The sequence below is a fragment of the Solanum lycopersicum genome, chromosome 8 (assembly GCF_036512215.1).
Source record: "Solanum lycopersicum chromosome 8, SLM_r2.1".
NCBI lineage: Eukaryota > Viridiplantae > Streptophyta > Magnoliopsida > Solanales > Solanaceae > Solanum > Solanum lycopersicum.
The window spans coordinates 1,238,476-1,259,037 of record NC_090807.1 but is presented as its reverse complement, the minus strand read 5'-3'; the positions used below and the strand labels follow the sequence as shown (position 1 = coordinate 1,259,037).

At 27.5% G+C, this 20,562-nt stretch overlaps 1 protein-coding gene across 1 annotated transcript; it reads left to right on the top strand.

Moving 5' to 3' along the window:
- The first annotated feature begins 7,718 nt into the window (after positions 1-7,718).
- On the top strand, positions 7,719-15,955 carry LOC101250714 (alcohol oxidase). The gene is given in 4 exon segments (NM_001330992.1): positions 7,719-8,120; positions 8,388-8,657; positions 13,478-14,920; positions 15,313-15,955. Coding segments are annotated over 4 exon segments (2,325 nt in total). The 5' UTR covers positions 7,719-7,901; the 3' UTR covers positions 15,706-15,955.
- The last annotated feature ends 4,607 nt before the right edge of the window (positions 15,956-20,562 follow it).

Genomic DNA, 20,562 nt, shown 5'->3' with positions numbered 1-20,562 from the left:
ATAGCAAGAAGATTTATGTTTTTCTCGCTTTATACAAAAACAGAAACACAATATATACACTTCTGTTGTATAAAGCTAGAGAAAATTGTATTTCACTGCAATTGTATAATTCGCAATTGTATAATTTGTTGGCTTTTTTCTCTGCAATTTTTGAAATAAAATGTTTGTAAATTGTATAATTAAGTGTATAACACGAAGATATACATTTTTGCATGTGTATATACAATTTTCTCTCTCTTTATACAAAATAGAAACAGAATTATACACTTCTGTGTATAAAGCGAGAGAGGCGAGCGAGAATGGAGAGTGGCGAGCGAGATTTCTGCGAGAGAGACGCTGGCAAATTTAAGATAATGTTTGCTATGGAGCATAATTAAATCAAAACCCTAGCTATTCTATTTAATTTAGGTTATTAGTTTGCTATTTTATACAATTTTCCCTAATATGAATTATAATGTGTTCCACTCGTATTAGAATTTTCAATTTGAATTATGTATTTGAGAAAAATCACATTAAAAATATTAATTTTAAATAAATTTTATAATGCGTGATTAAATCAGGTGAAAATAAAAGAATAATAATTGATGAGTCAATGATTTTTCTGGACAATAATTCCGATTCACATAAAAATCTTTAATAGATTGTTGTGCTAATTATTGCCAGCTAAAAATAAAAAGGTAGAGGACAAATAAAATTGAACCACTTTTTAAATTAAATTTACTGAAAAGAGCATTGGATACAATTATGAATAAAAAATTTAATATTATCAATTAGATCTTATGCTCAAAATAATGTTGAGTTATTTATCTAAAAAAAAGAAATAATTATATCATGTACTTCAATTATTATGTGTTAAGATTTTTTAGCAATATGAGGCCCAAACTATTTCGTGTGTTCAAAACTAGCCCAACATACCCAACATCTTATACTTTGGCCCATAAGAAAAAACGAGATATGAAATTACGTTGAATGATTTTGAAAATTGGTGAGTTTGAATTTTAACTTCCGTTTATCCCATAAGCAAACCTTTAAAGTCAAATTAAAGATAAACTTTTTACTTTGAATCGTGTTTATAAATCAAGCGAGATTAAAAGATCGAAATCAACTGACTCCCTTATATGTATATAAATCATTCGAAATGATTTAGAGTGTTTTTTCATCCAATATTAATCCAAATGTCATGACAAATATGGCCTTATTATTAAAAACTTGAGTCTTTGATTATTTAAATTTAGCTCATCAAATTTATTTATTTATCTTAATTAATATTTTCTCGAAGCCAAAATTCTAAATGTGCATTTATTATATTTTAGAGAGTGCTACTAATTTCGAACAATATTTATTTGTTGTTATGTTCTTGGTGGCTCCGTCCTATATTAGTTGCAAGAGATTTTTAAAGATTTAAAATTTATAGGTTTAGTCTTAAATTATTAAAATTAAAACAATTATATTTTTAAAGTTGCAAATTTATATTTATTATTTTGATAATTTTTATATATACATTTATATTGCCTGTTCAATATTATGGGTTCAAAATCGAACACCTAACTATTATAATGCTACCGTTTAAGTTGAATTCTTTTCTTCTTCTTTTTTTTCAAATCATGTAATGACCTTCTTTCAATAATTTTTATATAATTTTTTTTTTTTTTGCATTTCAAAAGATAATAGAGTATTACTCTGTTGAAATTTTATTTTTATAACATAATTTGTTGATATAGTGTTTAAATGTATATGCATATTCATATAATTTGGTTTTTCATAACAACAAAAATTTAATTCATTTATGTCGGTTAATTAAATTTATAAATCAAATCAAATTACATAAATCGTTTTTTTTAATTTTGGCCTTTTCTTTTATTTTGGGTTTTTTGATTTTTTCGATCTTTTTACAACTATTTAGTGTTAGAAAAAGAATTAAATATATTTTCACTTACATGTGTGATTAGCTAAATTTAAAAAATGTTAAATGAATAGAAATCTTCAAAGAAAAGTTGATAAAATTCACATGACAAAATATTCCTTTTGAATCCAGTTTTACATTTCGAAAGCCTAATTCACAATTTAATATTTTAGAAATTATTTAAATTAAAAAATTTTAATTAATGAAAAAAGAGGGTTCATATCATTAAAAAATACACATACATGAATTTAGTAGTTCATGAATAAATCAAATGCTCATCCACTATTCAATGAATTTATAACAGCATTAGATTTTTACGTTTTAAAAGCCTAATCTTAAACCCTCGACGCTACATCTAACTTCACATTTTATTATCAAAATGTTTATTTAAATTGAGATGTCTTAACTAATAATTAAAAAAAATAAGGCGTTTAAGACTTTTATATTTTAAAAGCCTATAAATCTTAGACCTTGGCCCCTACATTAGACTTGATGACAACAATAATTAAAAAGAAATTATTTGGAGAATATAAACGTGTATGCCTCTGCTCCGCATAATAGCTTCGATAAAATTAGTGATTTAAAATTAAATATTAATATAAAAAGTTTTATATAGATCTATTTTTAAAATTTAAATAAATTTATATAGGTAAATGCAAAACTTAATATTTAAAAAATATTTTTATGATTTTAAACACGATAAATATTTGCTTAGTTTTATAATACTTTTAATATTCACCAATATTAAAATGTCAAAACATTTAATTGACTATAAAAAAGCTCTCATGAAAGTTAGGGTAGAGAACTAAATTAAATTATTTTTAAATTTGAAATATTGAAACCTCTCTTCTTTTGTATTTATGGAATGGAAATATAATTGTAATGTCTAAATATGAAATATTTATTGCGTGTTGAGTTAATAAATAATGATATAAATATAATATTTTTTCCCCAAACGGAATAATAAGGGGAAAAACTTATACATCAAACCAATTTACTTTACTATGATTAAGTAATTAATTAAGTAAAAATACATGCTTATTTTCAAGTTTAAGGATCTATCTGAAAAATTATTATATAATTGAATTTGACATTATTATATAATTTAGTAATTGCAAATATATATTTATTTATCATAATGTATATATTTAAAAATGTTAATATTTGATTATACGAATATAATACCATACTTGGATAAGAAGTTTTAATTCAAAACATTTTGAAATATCTCATCTTTCGATTTGAGTGGTGCAAAAATATAATGGTAATATCTATACATGGAATAATTTGTTGTGTGTTAATTTATCTTACTGCATTGACATGTACATAGATATAAAAATTTCAAAATCTAAATTATTTTATATGAAAATGATATTTTTTCTAAAACAAAATAGAAAGATGTTTTTTATGAATTGAACGAAATTACAATTGGATATAAAATTTCAAATTATTCTATATGAAAATGATATTTTTTTCTAAAACAAAATAGAATGATGTTTTTTATGAATTGAACGAAAAATACAATTATATATAAAAATTTCAAAATCTAAATTATTCTATATGAAAATGATATTTAAATTTTTTTATACATAAAATTTTAGAAATTAATAATAAACATAACCTTCACATGTATAAATACTTATATGTAGTTTATCTTTTCTTCTTCACTAAGCTAAACAAAGCTTCTTTATTTATTTTTTTCCTCTCAATATTATTTGGATTTTTTGTTTTCTGGAGTAAATGAAAAAATTATTTGCTGTTTGCTCCTTGTACAAGTAATTATATCGATTTATTCGTAAAAAGGTTGATTTCAATAGATCGTTCGCTTAAGTAAAAGTATATCAAAATTAATAAAAGATAATATAATAATAACGAAAGTACATAAAAAATTAATCGAAAAAAAAGACATTAACAACAACACATAATACAACAACAAAAAAAATTTTTAAAATTAGTGTTTTAGGGACCAGCAAACGAAACAAACACATATTACAATAATCGAAGTAAGAAAAGCGACAAGCTAGTAATAAAGAAATAATTGAAGAATAAAAATTGTAAGAGACTATTAATAATAAAATTGGTTCAAAAAATAATTAGACGATATTTTACTATATATTAACCTTCTAACCAAAATAAATAAATGAAGACTATAATAAAAATACACTTTTATCCTAATTCTGGATCCTCATACATTCGACACAACATTGGACCTTTATAAGCTAATTATGATTAATTAAGTTATGTATTTTTAATCTAATTTATTATTTAATCATAGTAAAATATTAGTGTAGGGTACAGGCACACTTTTATCCCTTTTTATTCTGTTTGGGGAAAAATATCATGTTTCTAAAAATTAATTTAGCTTTGAAGTTTTTATATTCACTTGCAGTAAAATAAATCAATACGTAACTAATTATTACAATTATATTTTGAACCACCCAATATAAAAGAAGTGACGTCTCAAAATATCCAAAGTCATAATTGTACGATAAAATATTATATTTGAAATTATATACATTATGATAAATTATTTTTTTTATAATTACTAAATTGTATAGTAATTTTTAAAATTTTATGTATAAAAAAAATTAAAAAAGAATGGTAGAGAAAGATAATAATTATTTAAGTTTATGAAAGTTTGTTTCTTTAACGTATATACGGTAGTTTACGTTACCAAAGCAGAAATTGGCGTTCTAATTATTTTTTTTGTTTGGTAAACGTGTTTTAATTAATTTGATTAGTCTTTTATATAGATAGAGGCAATCGTATACATGTGAAGTATGGGTTTCGTATGAGAAAATTACGCGGTCAAGTAAATTTATATAATTTAATTACTCATTGTAGTTATAGTTTGCTATAATTATCACTCACGACTAACGTTATACATTAATTACGTAGGCTGACTTCGAGTTTTGTATAATTAACCACGTTTGTATATGTATAAATTCGCCACATTTGTATAATTCGCAACTAATAATTTTTTGTTTGATTTCTATTTGAACCGACTGTTTGTATTTGTATATGACGATGATTTCCTTTGATTTTTTCAGTTTTGTCATCATATACATTCAATCTTTCATGTGTAACTTTTTACAGTTTGTATAAACGTGTAGTTGGATTTTGGATGATATAATTCATATAATGTAATTTGTATGATATATTTTGTATAATTTTTTAAAGTTCATACGTTTATGTTTGTATCAATTCGTTATTTCGAGTTTTTTTATATGTGTATAATTTCAAACTTTATAAACCCAATTATATAAAACATGTGAATTATACAAACGTACCTGCAAATTGTACAAATTATTGTCCCCTCTCGCTTGCCTCTCTCCTTCTTCTCACAATCTCGCTCACATCTCTCTTCCCTTTTCCAATCTCTCTTGCCAGAATATACAAACATATATATATAATATACAATTATCCAATCAATATATATATACGATTCACCTCTCTCCACTATTATAATAATGTGAAAATGGGAAACGAGAGAAAACTAAATTACAAACTAATTAATTATTTAACTTTGCTATACTATTTTAAACTTGAATCCAATCATTGTGTAATTATGGAAAATTACTATAAAGTAAATCATGAAAGTAATTGAGAGCTTGGTCTAAATATTTTATGCAGTGGACGTAAGTAGGGATAATGGTTATGAATTAAGTTTGGTTTTACAATCCCTTATAGTTCACAAGTTATGATTCAAGTTTTGATATATTGGTATATGAAATTAATTATTTGGTATATTATTTGATATGAATATTGTCAAATTTATGATATTTGGAGGAAATTAGACTTAATCTTAGGCTTAAAATTTAGGAGAATGCTATGTAGCCTATCGGTTGGAAATAATAATTAGAAACTTTATTATAAATTCGGCCAGTTTTTGGTCTAAGATAGACATGTGATAATATGAGTGTTAGTTCGAAAGTCTTATTGTAATTACTTATTATTTGAATAGATTACATTTAATTGGAGGCTGAATAAAAGGAAAAGACTCAAGTTCCGGAGGGATTGTTCGACTATTTGATGCAAGTAGATTTCTAAACACTTATTAAGTGTATGAAATTTATGTATTTTCTTATGATATGTGTTTGGAAGTAATGTAACTTGGTGAAGGTTTAACTTTTCCACCTTGATTGATTCTAATGATGAAAAAGGATAATAAAAGGCAATGTGATTAATTTTTTGTGTGAAATGGATTGAGAATGGTACGAGTACCGGTGTTATAAAGGCAAAGTTTATTATTATAGAATGTGGATTGTAATCCGAGAATGAAAAAGCATATGAACATTAACTGATATATTATTGACTTGATTTATTATGTGTAATTATGTTCTTTACTAAACCCGTATAATTGTGATAATTGAGGTGATTATATATCATAGCGACATTAGATTATTGAGATGTTGCATCGTCTCTTTTATTTGATATCATATTGTGAACATGCATTGACATGAAATTGGGTATGAGTAAAGGTCTAACACATGGAGATCGTCCGTGTTGAGATCAAGTTATGATTATTTAGGCACGTGGAGATCACCAGTGCGATGAAGAAGTTATGATTATAATTTGAGTACGTGGAGATCGTCTGTACGAATTTTTTTTGATTTATGATAGTGTATTGAGATCGTCCGGACAGACATGTGGAGATTGTCCATGTCGGTATATGCACCTTTCGCCCCCCCCCCCCCCCCCCCCTGGGTCATGAACTCTCGATGTATTTTCGAGGAGTATCATGTATATACTGTTGAGAGAGTACTTGGTGTTTTGAGAATATCATTTCATTGTGTCATATTACATGCATCCCATAACATCCTTCATTCTTTATGATTATGTATTTTATAGGTGGTTGGAAAGTACTTGATATTTGATTACCTCAATTTGATGAAATTGATCTTGTTGATATTGTGAGTGTCTTTTTGTGGAGGTTGTAATTGATGGATATTGAGCTTGTTGTTGAGAATATGTGATTGTTAGAATGTTGTTGTTGAGAAATGTGCTTGTAAATGGTGAACTGTTAGGTTGGGCTTGTTTTATGTAGATTGTAGTTGTGAAAGTTCGATTGGTATGTAAGGAGTACCCGTATTTTATCCCCTTCGCTCTTGTTTAGAAGTTTACTTGCTGAGTACCTTGTGGTTTGATACTCACTCCTTCCTTCTACAATTTTTGTAGGTTACTATCATGGACCTTTGTGATATTTTCTCTTCTCCTTGTCTAAGGCTTCTTATGGAGATTTGTGAGGTAGTTTCTTGTCATATCAACGAACCTTCTTACTCCTATTTATGATCTTGTTCTACTCTAGAAACAATGTCATATGACACTTGTATTTTTCTTTCGATTCATTTGTAATACTTAAGAGGCTTGTACACGTGACAACCAGATTTTGGGGGGTTAATCAAGTTGACCTTGTTTTCCACAATATTTTATCGTATTAGACTTTTATTCACGTTTTACTTCCGCATTCACTATATTAGTTGGGCTTTACGCTGACTTGTCTTGATGGCATAAGATGAATGCCATCACGTCCATTTTTGAGTCGTGACATTGTTTTCTTTTCTTTAGTCGTCATATTATTTGTTATTGGTACATTCCTTTTCTCCGTTATTTTTTACGTAGTTTTTTTGCTACAATATTTTTTTTTTACTGATTTTGATATGTTTTACTTAAGTGCGAAAAGTCTAGCGTAAGCAACCTACACTTTCACGAAATAAGATTTAAAAACTACATACACATAATCCTCTTCAGATCCCACTAATAGTTATCGTTGTTTTAAGCTTGTACCAATTCTTTAAGAAACCATTTTTTCTACATGGACCACTATATGGTACATCAATAGTATCTAGAACACAAAAAATAACATCCTCTCCCTATACTTGGTGCCCACTCTCGTGATGATAATTGAGGTTAGGTGTACCCTTTTTCATTCTATAAATTCATAAACTCACATAATTTTCTTATCAAATAAAATATAAGAAAAATAAAACTATAGAATATGGCTTATCAAAATGGTGGAAATATGGAGAAAGTGAAGGATGTTGCAAAAAAGGGTCATTTTGGCTCACTTTCTTTTAGTCAAATGGATTCACTCACTGCTATTTGTGACACTTTCTTGCCATCCATTGATACTAATTCTCTTCATCAAGAAAATATGGATGATTCTCTCATCAAATTTCTTCACACTTCTGCTTCCATGAATGAAACTCCTCAACATGTAAGACTTGTTTTACAACACTAATATTATTTCATTTTTTCTGGTTGGAAAAAAGCATGTAGAACACCCTGAGTAATAATCGAATTTTCAGTTACACACTTATACTTTACAAAGACCTTCCTTTTGAGCCAAATATATTCATAGCAAAAGTAAATTATTTGTCAATCCTTTTTTAAATCTCCTTGTTTATTAGGTAAAGATTTGCTATATATGTTTCTAATTCCCCTATAAAATCTTTTTAAATTGCTATTTTGTTATAATTTGTAGCTAGCATGGATGGTCAGTGAAAGAATACAACACCCTAAGCTAAACTTATGCAAATTAGCTCTATGGTTACTATCAACAAGGATAGGAACTTTCATACTTTGTGGTAAGGCAAGCTTGTCAAGCCAATTTCCATACTTGCAAAACTTCTCTAAGGTTTCACCAAACAAGAGGGAAGAAATAGTTCAATCATGGTCATGCAGCAACTTCAAACTCATCAAGCTTCTCTTTGTTGCCTTGAAAGTTCTAACTCTCCTTGTATTCTTCACTCAGGTACGAGATTTAAGTTATCTGCACTGACAATATAAATATGTAAATTTATGTGTTGTTGGGGGCATGGCCAGAGTTCAAGTGAGTTTAGGCAAATTTCGATAAAGTGGTTGGGGTAAATCTAGCCAAACTCTATGTAGTGGGGATAAACCTCAGCAAGGAAGTTGAGTCCATAGAGGAGGTGTACGTGACACCTTAACTTAAGATCAGAAGTGTCACATCAACAAAACTCATGAAATATGTTGAGTATATAAATAAGCAAGTCTTACTAGTGACATGTTTTAAAATCATGCGAACCTAAGCCCAATACAAATAATATCATTAGCAGATTGAACCGTTTCAAGTGATCTGATAGTGAAAGTATCTTTTTACCTTGTTAGTGTATAACAGATAGTTCGATGTATTAAACAAACTATTTTAATACATTGAGTTTAAGAAAAAAAATCGAACCACAAGGGTCTACGATGATGATGATTCTATTTTTGCTTTAATGTTTAACGTGCTACTTGCACCAACCACCTTGATGGTGGCTTAAAATTGCATTTAATTATTCATGACGTACGGATGCATGCTATAATTGTATTTTTTTTTCCTTTTTAGTTTTGCCCATTTCTTTCCTTTCATAGAATATCTTTTTTGTCTTATTTATCCATTCATTCGTCATTCTCAATTAATAAGGTTGACAAAATTGTTATGAAAAAAAAAATAGTTATTCGATCTTTATCTAATTTCCAAGTATTTTTTTAATTGAATAAACTATGGTAGTAATATCACCAAGATCATATATATATATATATATATATATATATGGAAAATTTTATACTATTTATATATGGACTATGGTTAAAATGATATTATATATATTGTATATATATAGTAGACGTGAAACTTTCTTTAGATAGTTTCGTGTGTTTTTTTTCTGCAGATTTTGAAATTTCTTATTTAAAATTTTGATTTTGCCACTATTGATATCTCATTATGGAGAAGATAAAGTATAATGGTATAATTAGAAAAACATATTTAATTTTGTTTTGTATTATTATTCACTAAACGATCAATATTCAAATGATATCCATATTATCAATATTCATGTGTCACATGTTATTTTCATGAGTTTTTCTTAGTCTAAATTTATTTTGATTTTTAATTTGTACACTCACCTGGATGATAGGGTATATCCGTATTATTTGTTGATTAACTTTTTTTATTCATATTAAATAATAAATTAACTAAATATTTTTTCTATTTTTAATTAACTTATTTTCACCTCACCTATATTTGCTTCGATCTCCTTGTTTGCCGCTCTAGGACCTATTTTAGGATTTTCTAATTTAGATGAGAATTTATTGATTTTAGTAATAATTGTTGTAGAAATAGTTTTCAGTTTTTAAGCAAAAACAGGAAAATTGTTTCTCCTAAATAAAGGCTTTAGATTTTTATTTGGACAAGTTTAACCATATAGAAGTCACAATTAGCTAAATACAAATAATCATTTTCTCAAAGCATTTTCGATAGGAAGTATTTACAAATTGATTTTGATATCTTGCTAAATAAAATTTGTCTATGTTAAAGAGAAATTTATACAATAATAAACTTTATCCATCGTTGCTCAAATAATTATGAGTTAATAGATATAAGTTATATGATACATGATAATTAAAATACACAATGGAGCTTGTTTGGTTTGACCAATCTAAACGGGCTTTTGTTATAGATAGTTATACCCTATGATGGAGAGTTGATCGACGAGAGTTAATTTTAAATTTTGAATTCACCTAGATTAAAATAATATTCATACTAAACCTCATCTATCATTGCTGAAATAATCATAATTTATCGAATATCACCCACAATATATAAGGCTTAAAAATTGATTGGCAATTGAGATAAGGGAACTAGAGAAGACACCCCCATAAATTAGGTTAGGTATAGGATATAGACAATTGGATTCACATGGACCTATCAACCCCATCATATGTTATAGATATGAGTTATTTAGATAATTAGGGGGGGAGGGGGGGAACTAATATTGATTTTTGATCAATTGTCACTTAATAATCTTTTTTTCAAATTTATTTTTTGGTGCCTAAGCACATGGTGGTTCATTGAGAACCAACCATTTCCCCAAACTACTCATTCATTGTACACCAACACATTAAATAGATCTTTATGTTTTCATCATGCATTTTATGACATCTTTTCCACATGCATGGTCCCTGGTTTTCTTCTACATTAATTAATATCTCTCTGTCTAATAATATTTATTCACTATTTATTTAACATAATTTTTAAGAAATTACTTTTTTTGTTCATTATTATTTGTCGAATAAGATCATTTACAGTCTTTAAGAAAATTTTTATATAAAGTGTAATTTAATTAATATAACTCTATTATTAATCATTATTAAAATGGTTTGTACTTTTTGAAAACTGTAACGTTAAAATGACTATTTTTTTAAATAAAACAAGTAGCTATGTAATTATTAAGGGCATGATTGGAAAAAGGTGACTAATTGTATCTTGATCGTTTAAATTGACAATTAATTTTGGATAACTATTTTTAGTATACATGACAAATAATAGTGGATAAAGGGAGTATAAATAAAAGGGTAATTTTATTATATTATCTTTTGAATATAATAAATATGATGTCTTGAAAAATGTAATAGAGAAATGACTATAATTAATGATAAGAATAAATTAGGAACTAAGTGTAAAATTATCTATTGATTTTATAAAGTGAACAAGTATCATTAAACGTTTCAAAATAATATAGTAGACTATTATTATTGGACGATGAAAGTAAGTACTCTGCCCCGATGAAGGGCGGACCTCGAGGTAGTCGATGGGGCTCACCTGAATTTTCTCTATAAGAAGTTTTATTGTATATATAAGGTGTTTTTTGAAAAAAATTAAATGCTTATATATTGATTTTGGACTTTTACGTTGTTTAATACTGGAGGTGTTCAAACCTAACCCTAGGTTTTCAAGTTCAAATCTTGGACATTACTTTTTTTTCGAACTCCTTTAATGAAAATTTTAAATTTGATATTGACCAAAATCTACCTTTTATTTCTTCAATTATAACTGTCCAACTAAGTTTCAAGCTGATAAACAAAAGCTATTAATTTCACGTGAAGTTGTACTTAGGCTTTTATTATAAGCAGTTACACCAAGAATATATATAACTATATTTATTTAGAATTGTACTTGTATGATTATATTGGCTACAAAATACGTGGCTATTTCCCAAGCCTATTAGTTACAAGATGTACAACTTCTTGAGGGTATATAAATTAATGAGCATGTATATTAAAATTTAAAAATATAATGTACTGCCTATACATATATATTAAATATATAGGCAGTACATTTGTGAGTAAGTAGATCTGAAAAATAATATTTTGTTTTCCTATCTTTAAATTAAGAGTTTAAGTTTTATGTATCATTAGTGTATAAGATATTCTATATTATTGGATAATTTTTAAGATATACATAGTAATTTAATTGAGTAATTAATTAAATATCTTTTTAAATATAATTATTATTACTATAAAATATATTAATTTTACTGTAATATCTAAAAACATATTTTATTAATTATTTATTAAATAACCTTATTTTTATCATAAAAATTATCTAATAGTGTAGAAAATTTTATATATCGCTACCGACAGTGCACAAAATTTAAACTCTTTCAATTAAAGTTGCCAACTCACTTTGTTCTGTCATGAGGTGCATTTTACATTCTTTGGTCCCCTTTTCTGTTATTTATGTATCCTAACACTTATGATCATATTTTCTTTGGTCCTAAGGATAGTTTTATAAAATTATTTATTGTTGCTATTATTTTTAATGACTTCTACAATTATAGTTATTTCATATATTTACTTTTTTGACTCAGAAATTTATTAGAAATAGCTTTTTGATATTCATAAAATACATCAAGTCTTTTCAGATCTCATTTATAGAATTATGCTAGATATATTTTTATTATATTAAGAGTTTGGTGCTATAATGAGGAGCATATCTAGATACTTTCTGCTTATAAATGGAAATAGTATTTGTGGTCCCTAAGTTAGTAGTAAACATTATTTTGTCTTTATGATATTAAGACTTGACATATATTTAATTTTTTTAATTAATGGAGTGTATATTATATATTCTTTAACGTTAACAATATATGTTATATCATTCTTTATAAAATTATATTATCACTAAATATGAGGAAGCATATTACAAATTATAATATATCACATAATTATAAATTTATGATTATGTTAGATGTAACCAGACATAAATAATAAATTAATGTGATATAAATGAATAGCATTTCGAAATCTAAGTATTGAATGTCATATGTTACAAAATCTTAATAATGATACAAGTTCATAAAATTAATACCGATATATTTCTACATTTCAAATTAGTTATAAGTTTCAAACTTCTCATTTTATCTTACCCGTATGTTATAAAAGTTCTTATTTACTTTTTAAATTTCGTATCTAATTAAGTTACATTACATAAATTAGAATATGTGGTAAACGTTCTTATTTACTTTTTAATTTCATATCTTAATTAAGTTACATTACATAAATTAGAATATATATAAATCAGTGTAAAGAATATTCTTTTATGCTATTTGTTAATTGTTGTAGGGGACAATCCATCTTATTTTCTAGTTTACTAATTTCATTTCCCATGAAAACTTATCTATAATTATCTTAAATATATCTTGATAGTTTAAAAATTCTTTATACAGTCAGTATGTGTAGTAGTTAAACACATTTTTATATATTTTCCTTTCTTGTTGAGTTTTTCAGGTGGATGAAAAAGGCCAGAACCCATCATGGAAAGCACTAGGCTATTGTGGGCAAGACCCGGATTTCAAGAAACAAAAACAAGAAAAAATGAATAGTAAGCAAAGTAAACACGAAGAGCTTTCAGACAAAAGAGATGAACATCTATATGGACCACTTTACAAGGGAATCCTTACCCTAAAACAACCACAAAATGCCCTATTCAATAAGCTCCAAAAACTAGGGTTTCATGTCTCAAAACCAAATTCATCATCAAATTGTCCTTCTTTCATCATAGAATGTGATGCAGTGGTAGTTGGTTCGGGCTCTGGGGGTGGAGTTATAGCCGGTGTTCTTGCAAACGCAGGACACAAAGTACTTGTTTTAGAAAAAGGAAGTTACCTAGCTAGAACAAATCTTTCCCTTCTTGAAGGACCTTCAATGGATCAAATGTTCCTTGGAAATGGACTAATGATGACCAAAGACATGGATGTATTTCTCCTAGCCGGTTCCACCGTTGGTGGTGGCTCAACGATAAATTGGTCAGCCTCAATTGACACCCCATCACATGTTCTAAAAGAGTGGTGTGACATCTATAATTTGGAATTGTTCCAAAGTGAATTCTACAAGGAGGCATTAGAAACCATTCGCGAAAAAATGGGAGTTCAAGATAAGATTGATGAAGAAGGGTTTCAAAACATGATTTTGAGGAAAGGGTGTGAAGAATTAGGGTACAATGTGGAAAATATACCAAGAAATGCACACTCAAATCATTATTGTGGATGGTGTAGCATGGGATGTAAAGATGGTAGTAAAAAGGGGACAAATGAGACATGGCTAGTTGATTTAGTGAAATCAGGCAATGGTGCAATAATTCAAGAATGTGAAGCTCTAGAGGTAATTCATGAACACAAAAATAATTATAACAAAAGTAAAGCTATTGGAGTTGCTTGTGAATTTCAACATGATGATGGGGTAAAAGAAATCTTCATGGTGAAATCCAAAGTCACAATTGTAGCATGTGGTGCACTTAGCACTCCTTCATTACTCAAGAGAAGTGGTTTAAAAAACCCTAATATTGGTAAAAACCTACATGTCCATCCGGTTGTATTCGCGTGGGGACACTTTCCAGATACAAACAGTACTGACAACGTAAAGAATTCTGAAGTATGGCCTGAGTCAGACAAAAAGAGCTATGAAGGAGGAATAATGTCAGCAATGTCTAAAGTTGTCGCGAATACCGAGGAACCGGGCTATGGTGTGGTTATACAAACACCATCATTGCACCCTGGCATGTTCTCAGTAGTAATGCCATGGATTTCAGGCCTTGATATTAAGATGAGAATGTGCAAATATTCAAGAACTGCACATATATTTGCTTTGGCTAGAGATAAGGGCTCAGGAGAAACAGTTTCACCATATTCAATATCATACAAATTGGATCAAATTGATGAGCAAAATCTTAAGGTATGGTTAGTTACTAGTATTATTTTATGCTTCTAGCATATCTTATACTCTAATTTTATTAGTACTAATGTTATTATAGCACTTCTCATGATAACTTCTTAGTCTTTCATTTCTTTCATTTTTTCAAAAAATAGAAATCCATTAGCAATAATAAGGTCTGCATCCGCCCCACCCTCTCCAGACACAAATTGTGGAACTATTCTGGATATATCGTTGATATTTTAGGTCTAGCATGTAAGCATGGGCATAACTATATATGTATGCCGAAGGGTGATCAGTTGAATACTTTTCATGCGAAACTTATTATATTGTGTACTATATAGGTCCAATGTTACCCTTAAATACCTCTTAATTAATGAATGAAATTTCTGGCTTCGCCACTGAATGTATAGGTCGGTATAGAGAAGCTATTAAGAATATTGGCAGCTGCTGGAGCAGAAGAAATTGGAACTCACCATGTAAAAGGAAGGAAATTTAAAGTGAAAGAATCAAGTATTGATGAATTTGAGAGTTTTGTGAAAGAAGAAAGTTCAAGAGGATTGAAAAATCTGTCAACACCTATATGTTCAGCACATCAAATGGGAAGTTGTAGAATGGGAATTGATCCAAAAATATCAGTTGTAAATCCAAAAGGAGAAACATGGGAAGTTGAAGATTTGTTTATTGGTGATACAAGTGTTTTTCCAACTGCTCTTGGTGTGAACCCTATGCTCACTGTTCAAGCAATTTCATATTGCACTGCACAAAATGTGCTTCAACTACTTAAGGCTAAGAAGTTGAATTAAATGGAAAATGTTACCTATTGTATTGTATCGTATTGATATTTTAAAAAAATACAATGTTGTTCTGATTGTTATGTACTTATATATTGTTGTATCGTATTGTTGAATTGTTATCATATAGCTATGAAAAAATGTCATTTTGTGTAACGATCTATTTAGTGTGATCACTTAACGTTACACATTGTTTGGATAGTGGCTTCATTATAGCTAAGTTTGTATATAAATGAATAAGACCAAGATCACCTATATGGATAAATTTTTCTTGTGAGTAGTAGTCTGTCTAGACTAATTTGTTCAAAGGAAGAATCACAGGTTCAAATTCATTATTATAAATTTTCACTCAGTGTTCAGTTTTTGTGTTTAGGTCTAATTAAATTTGGATACGCTCATTGCATGGTCCATTTTTGGAGATGACCGGCGCTTCCAACAAGATTTTTCTCGTTCTCAATAGCTCGAATTTGAAAACTCTAATTAAGGAGCGAATAAATCTCAATCATCTCACTGTACCTAAATTTCATACAAATACAATTACAACCATGTTTGAACCATACACTCAACTCTTTCTAGAATTTTATTGCAAATAACCAATTATAATACAAAGACAAATCAAATAACTTAGAAAAGTAAAATAAAACAAGTTCACACTATCAGGTCACATCAAGTGTTATTCGATCCATAGATATCATTATTTGAGTGACCTGATAATATATATATATATATATATATATATATATATATATATATATATATATATATATATATATATATATATATATATATATATATATATATATATATATCGTTTTACACTAACGTCGTATAAAACATACACTCTTTAATTATTTTTTAGAAAAACAAGAAAGTTTATTAGCTCTTTAATATTTAAGGACATTTTGGTTTTCCCTTAGAGTTCAACTTGTCTCTATAACAAGGACATTCAGACTTGTTTCCATATGTGCCAGAAGGAACACATTTGCATGCAACACAACATATTCCACAATACTTTAAACAACGTTTCTTTAGTCCTGCCTTCCAACATCTTGCACTACACTTTTCGTCACAATAACCTACAAAAAATAAAATAATCTTAGAACTCTGTGTTTCAAATTATATAAAGATTAGTTTAATTTGACATGAAGTTTAAGAAAAAAATGACTTTTGAAACTAATGATTAAAATAAAGTCATAAATATTTGTGTGATTATAAAATCATTTCATTAACGTTTAAAATGAACATTTTGTAGTTAAATTGTTAGTTACTGAATAAAGAAGTATATCGTTTTAAAAAAATATGAGTCATATAAATTGAGACACAGTGAGTAACTTTTTAGTCAGCCATAATTACTTTATCTTGTTGCAAGCAAGGAGTAGTATATAACAAGAAAACAAAATATATATGTGAAAATTGAAAAATATTATTTGCAATTTCATTATTTTTTTTAAAAAAGTCTTACTTGAAGTAGCCATTGCTGCATTTTCAATGAAAGAGGAGCTAAAGAGTATAACAACAAGGAACAAAACAGCAAATGAAGTCTTCATTTTCTCTAAGAAAAATAAATTCCAAACAATGTTGAGAAAAAATATATATGAAGAAGCTTTGTGTAGATTAAGGAAGAGAAAAAGAGGAAATTACACAAGTATTTATACATGTGAAATGTAGCTTTATTATTAATTTCTAAATTTATATATATTATTAAAAGGAATTAAAGTTGGTAGAGGTAAAAGACAAGATGATAATTATTATCAAAAGTTGTTTTATATTGTACATAATGTAGTTGCCAAAGTAGAGAGTTGGTGCTTTAATTAGTTTTCTTGTGTGTGTTTTTTTTTTATATAAGTAGAGAAGCAATTATATAAATATGGAGCATGGTTATCGTAATATTTTATAATCATTTGTTTTTTTTCAACTCCAAGTATCATATTATTTATCGTTATTATTGTTCTTATATTCGTTACCTTCAAAATGCACTTTTTTATTATTGTGTTTTCTTTTTAAAAATTTGTTCGGAAATATTGTATTTAAATTAAGGATCTGTAATCAATAATGTCTTTAAAAAACTTATAAACATCACAATATTCTATTTGTAAAACTATATTTGAATATATTATTGCTATTTTTTTAATATTTATGAAGAGGAATTTAAGTTGGTCTTAATTAAAGGACAAATTAAGTAATTATTTAAGTTTATGAAAGGCTGTTTTATTATTATACATACTCTAGTTGCCAAAGTAGAAGTTGGTGTTTTAATAAGTTTTTTTTTTTTTAATATATATATAGAGAGGCAATTATATGTGGAGCATGGGAATTTTCACCTACTACTATAAAATGATTACCATACAGGCTGGCTTCTGTTCTTTTTTGGTCTAATAAAAAAAGAGTTAAATTAAAAATAGAAAATTAAGCACATCGTCGCGAATCATAATAGCTTAGTTACATTGGTTGACTATTTGAAGTTTCACGCTATTGGTGAATGTTTCATTCATCACCTTGTAATCCCGTTCTCATTTCCCCTTTTTCTTCCCCAATTTTCGGAAAGAAAAAAAAAGTCTTTAAATAGGGCAACGTGTAGATCGAGCACTAGAATATAAAATTAGTAGGTAATTAAGTGTTGTCTTACACGTGATAAAGTAGGATATATAATTAATAGGTAACTAGTAGCCAACTGAGCGTCGCTTAAAAATGATCTTTAGACCATGATTAAATGTCTACAATTTACGATAAATTTTTTAAAAAGAATAATTTACTAAACAGTTACTCAAAATAAAAATTAGTGAAAATTTCACCTAGTATGAATGTGTTATTTCAGTAATATGTATAGGCTCATGAGTTAGCTTCTTGGGCTGCAGCCCAAGTTGTTAAGGTTATGCTATGCTTTGGGCCTAACCAACTAAGACCCATAAAAGAGTGTTCTTTTAGATTTTAGGTGTAAAATATATTTAAGAACGTATAGTTCAAAATTGAGTCATTCTTATAAAAGAGAAGTATTAAAAATATTTTTAAATTTAGCGTGAAATATTAAAAATTTTATCACTAAATTATTGACAACTTTAAAAATACCTATTACTTGATTAACTTAACTTAAATATGCTTCTGATCTTACAACATGAATGAGATACACACTTAATCTCTCGTCAAGCTTAGGAGTATTTTTCAATACTTCTTTTGGCTATTTTATTAAGGCTGCAGACTCGTACAAAAGTGTGAAATCACTTACTATGTCATGTGAAAGATCGGGGGTGTATCTAAGCTTAGTAAATCAAGTAGATGTGTGCTTTAAAGACTGTTAATAGTTCAAAAATAAAACTAATAATTCAAATCAAATTTAAAAATATTTTCAATTACTGCATTATTATTTTGATTTTGTACCCTGTAAAAACTTTTATTTAAAAATTTCTCTTCTTTTTTTTTAAGAAAAAAAATGTTTTTCTCTGAATACTAGGTAACAATCTTATCTGAATATTCTTGCCCCAATTTCCAAGATAGGGACATGATAAGAGTGTAATAATTCAGTACACGTGCCCAAGAAAATAGGAAAACCTTTATCCCTATCGATAGTAGATTATTAAAATGATTCATTTCGACTTACAACATAAATTTATGTGACATAATTTTATAAAAATTAAAATTACTATGAGCATTTCTACAATGTTACAATAATTATGATTAATAAATTATTTAATCATGATAATTAAAATAAATTTGTTATAAAAATTCTATACATATAAATATTTATCGAAAACAACTCATAGAAAGATGATAATATGATAGATTTTCACGTGATAATAAGGGAAGAAAAAGAGGACATGAATGCAGGAACAACAGACAAGTGTTCCAAAATTCATAAATATAATAAAAAGTTTTCATGAATTAAAGTCATCTACTTTATTAAGCAATTTAATCCATCAAAAAGTCAAATTAATAAATTAATTAGCATTGGACCACTAGTAATAATTAAGTGATGACATGTGCAGTTGGACACTAGGTAGTTGTACAATTTTATTTTGCTTTTTTAAAAATAAATTTATTAACAAGGGTATATCAAAGTCAACTAGGAAATAGAGATGTCATGGTGATACAAAATTGTAATATTGTTGTTCAAATTATAACCTCATATGTGAAGTTAGTGATGAAGGATAGGCCAATGAGGACGGATCAAAGAGAAAGATCAATAGATATTTATGTTGATAAGACGTTAAAGAAAGGTTACATGTGATATTTTAGATAAATTTAAGTCATATTGGACTCTGGAGGAGTAAAGTGAAGAGCATTAAGTAAACGATGTATCTGTCCTTTAGTGGTATTATCAATTATTTTGGAGCCAGTTGGTTTAGCAATTTTTGGTCTTTATCTATTTAATACGCGCTTGATAAAACATAACACAACTTTATAAACGTGCACTTTTGCATTAGTGATTTATAAAATCAATGCGAATAATATGTGTCATGGGTTTAGAATGTGATAAGTATTGTATCAGAGCTTGACACTCTCTTAATTAGTGCAATGACTAGGCAAACCTCAACGAGGATAGTGAGCCCCTAAGAGGAAGGTGTATACAACGTATGATGGAGAATTGATCAACGATAGCTAATTAAATTGAATAAACATTTATTATGAATTTGAATTGTGATTCATCAAATTTATACCTAACGATATGATAAAGTCTAAATCACTATTAATAGAACGAAAATAGATATATCGAATAACACGTGCTATGAATTTGAGTCATGATTCATCACATTTGTATCGTACGATATGATAAAGTCTAAGTCAATACTGATCAGTAGTATAATTCAAACTTTGTGCTATTGAAAACTATTGCCTCTTAATTAGACCTAAGGTTGTTCACCTGTCATACATACA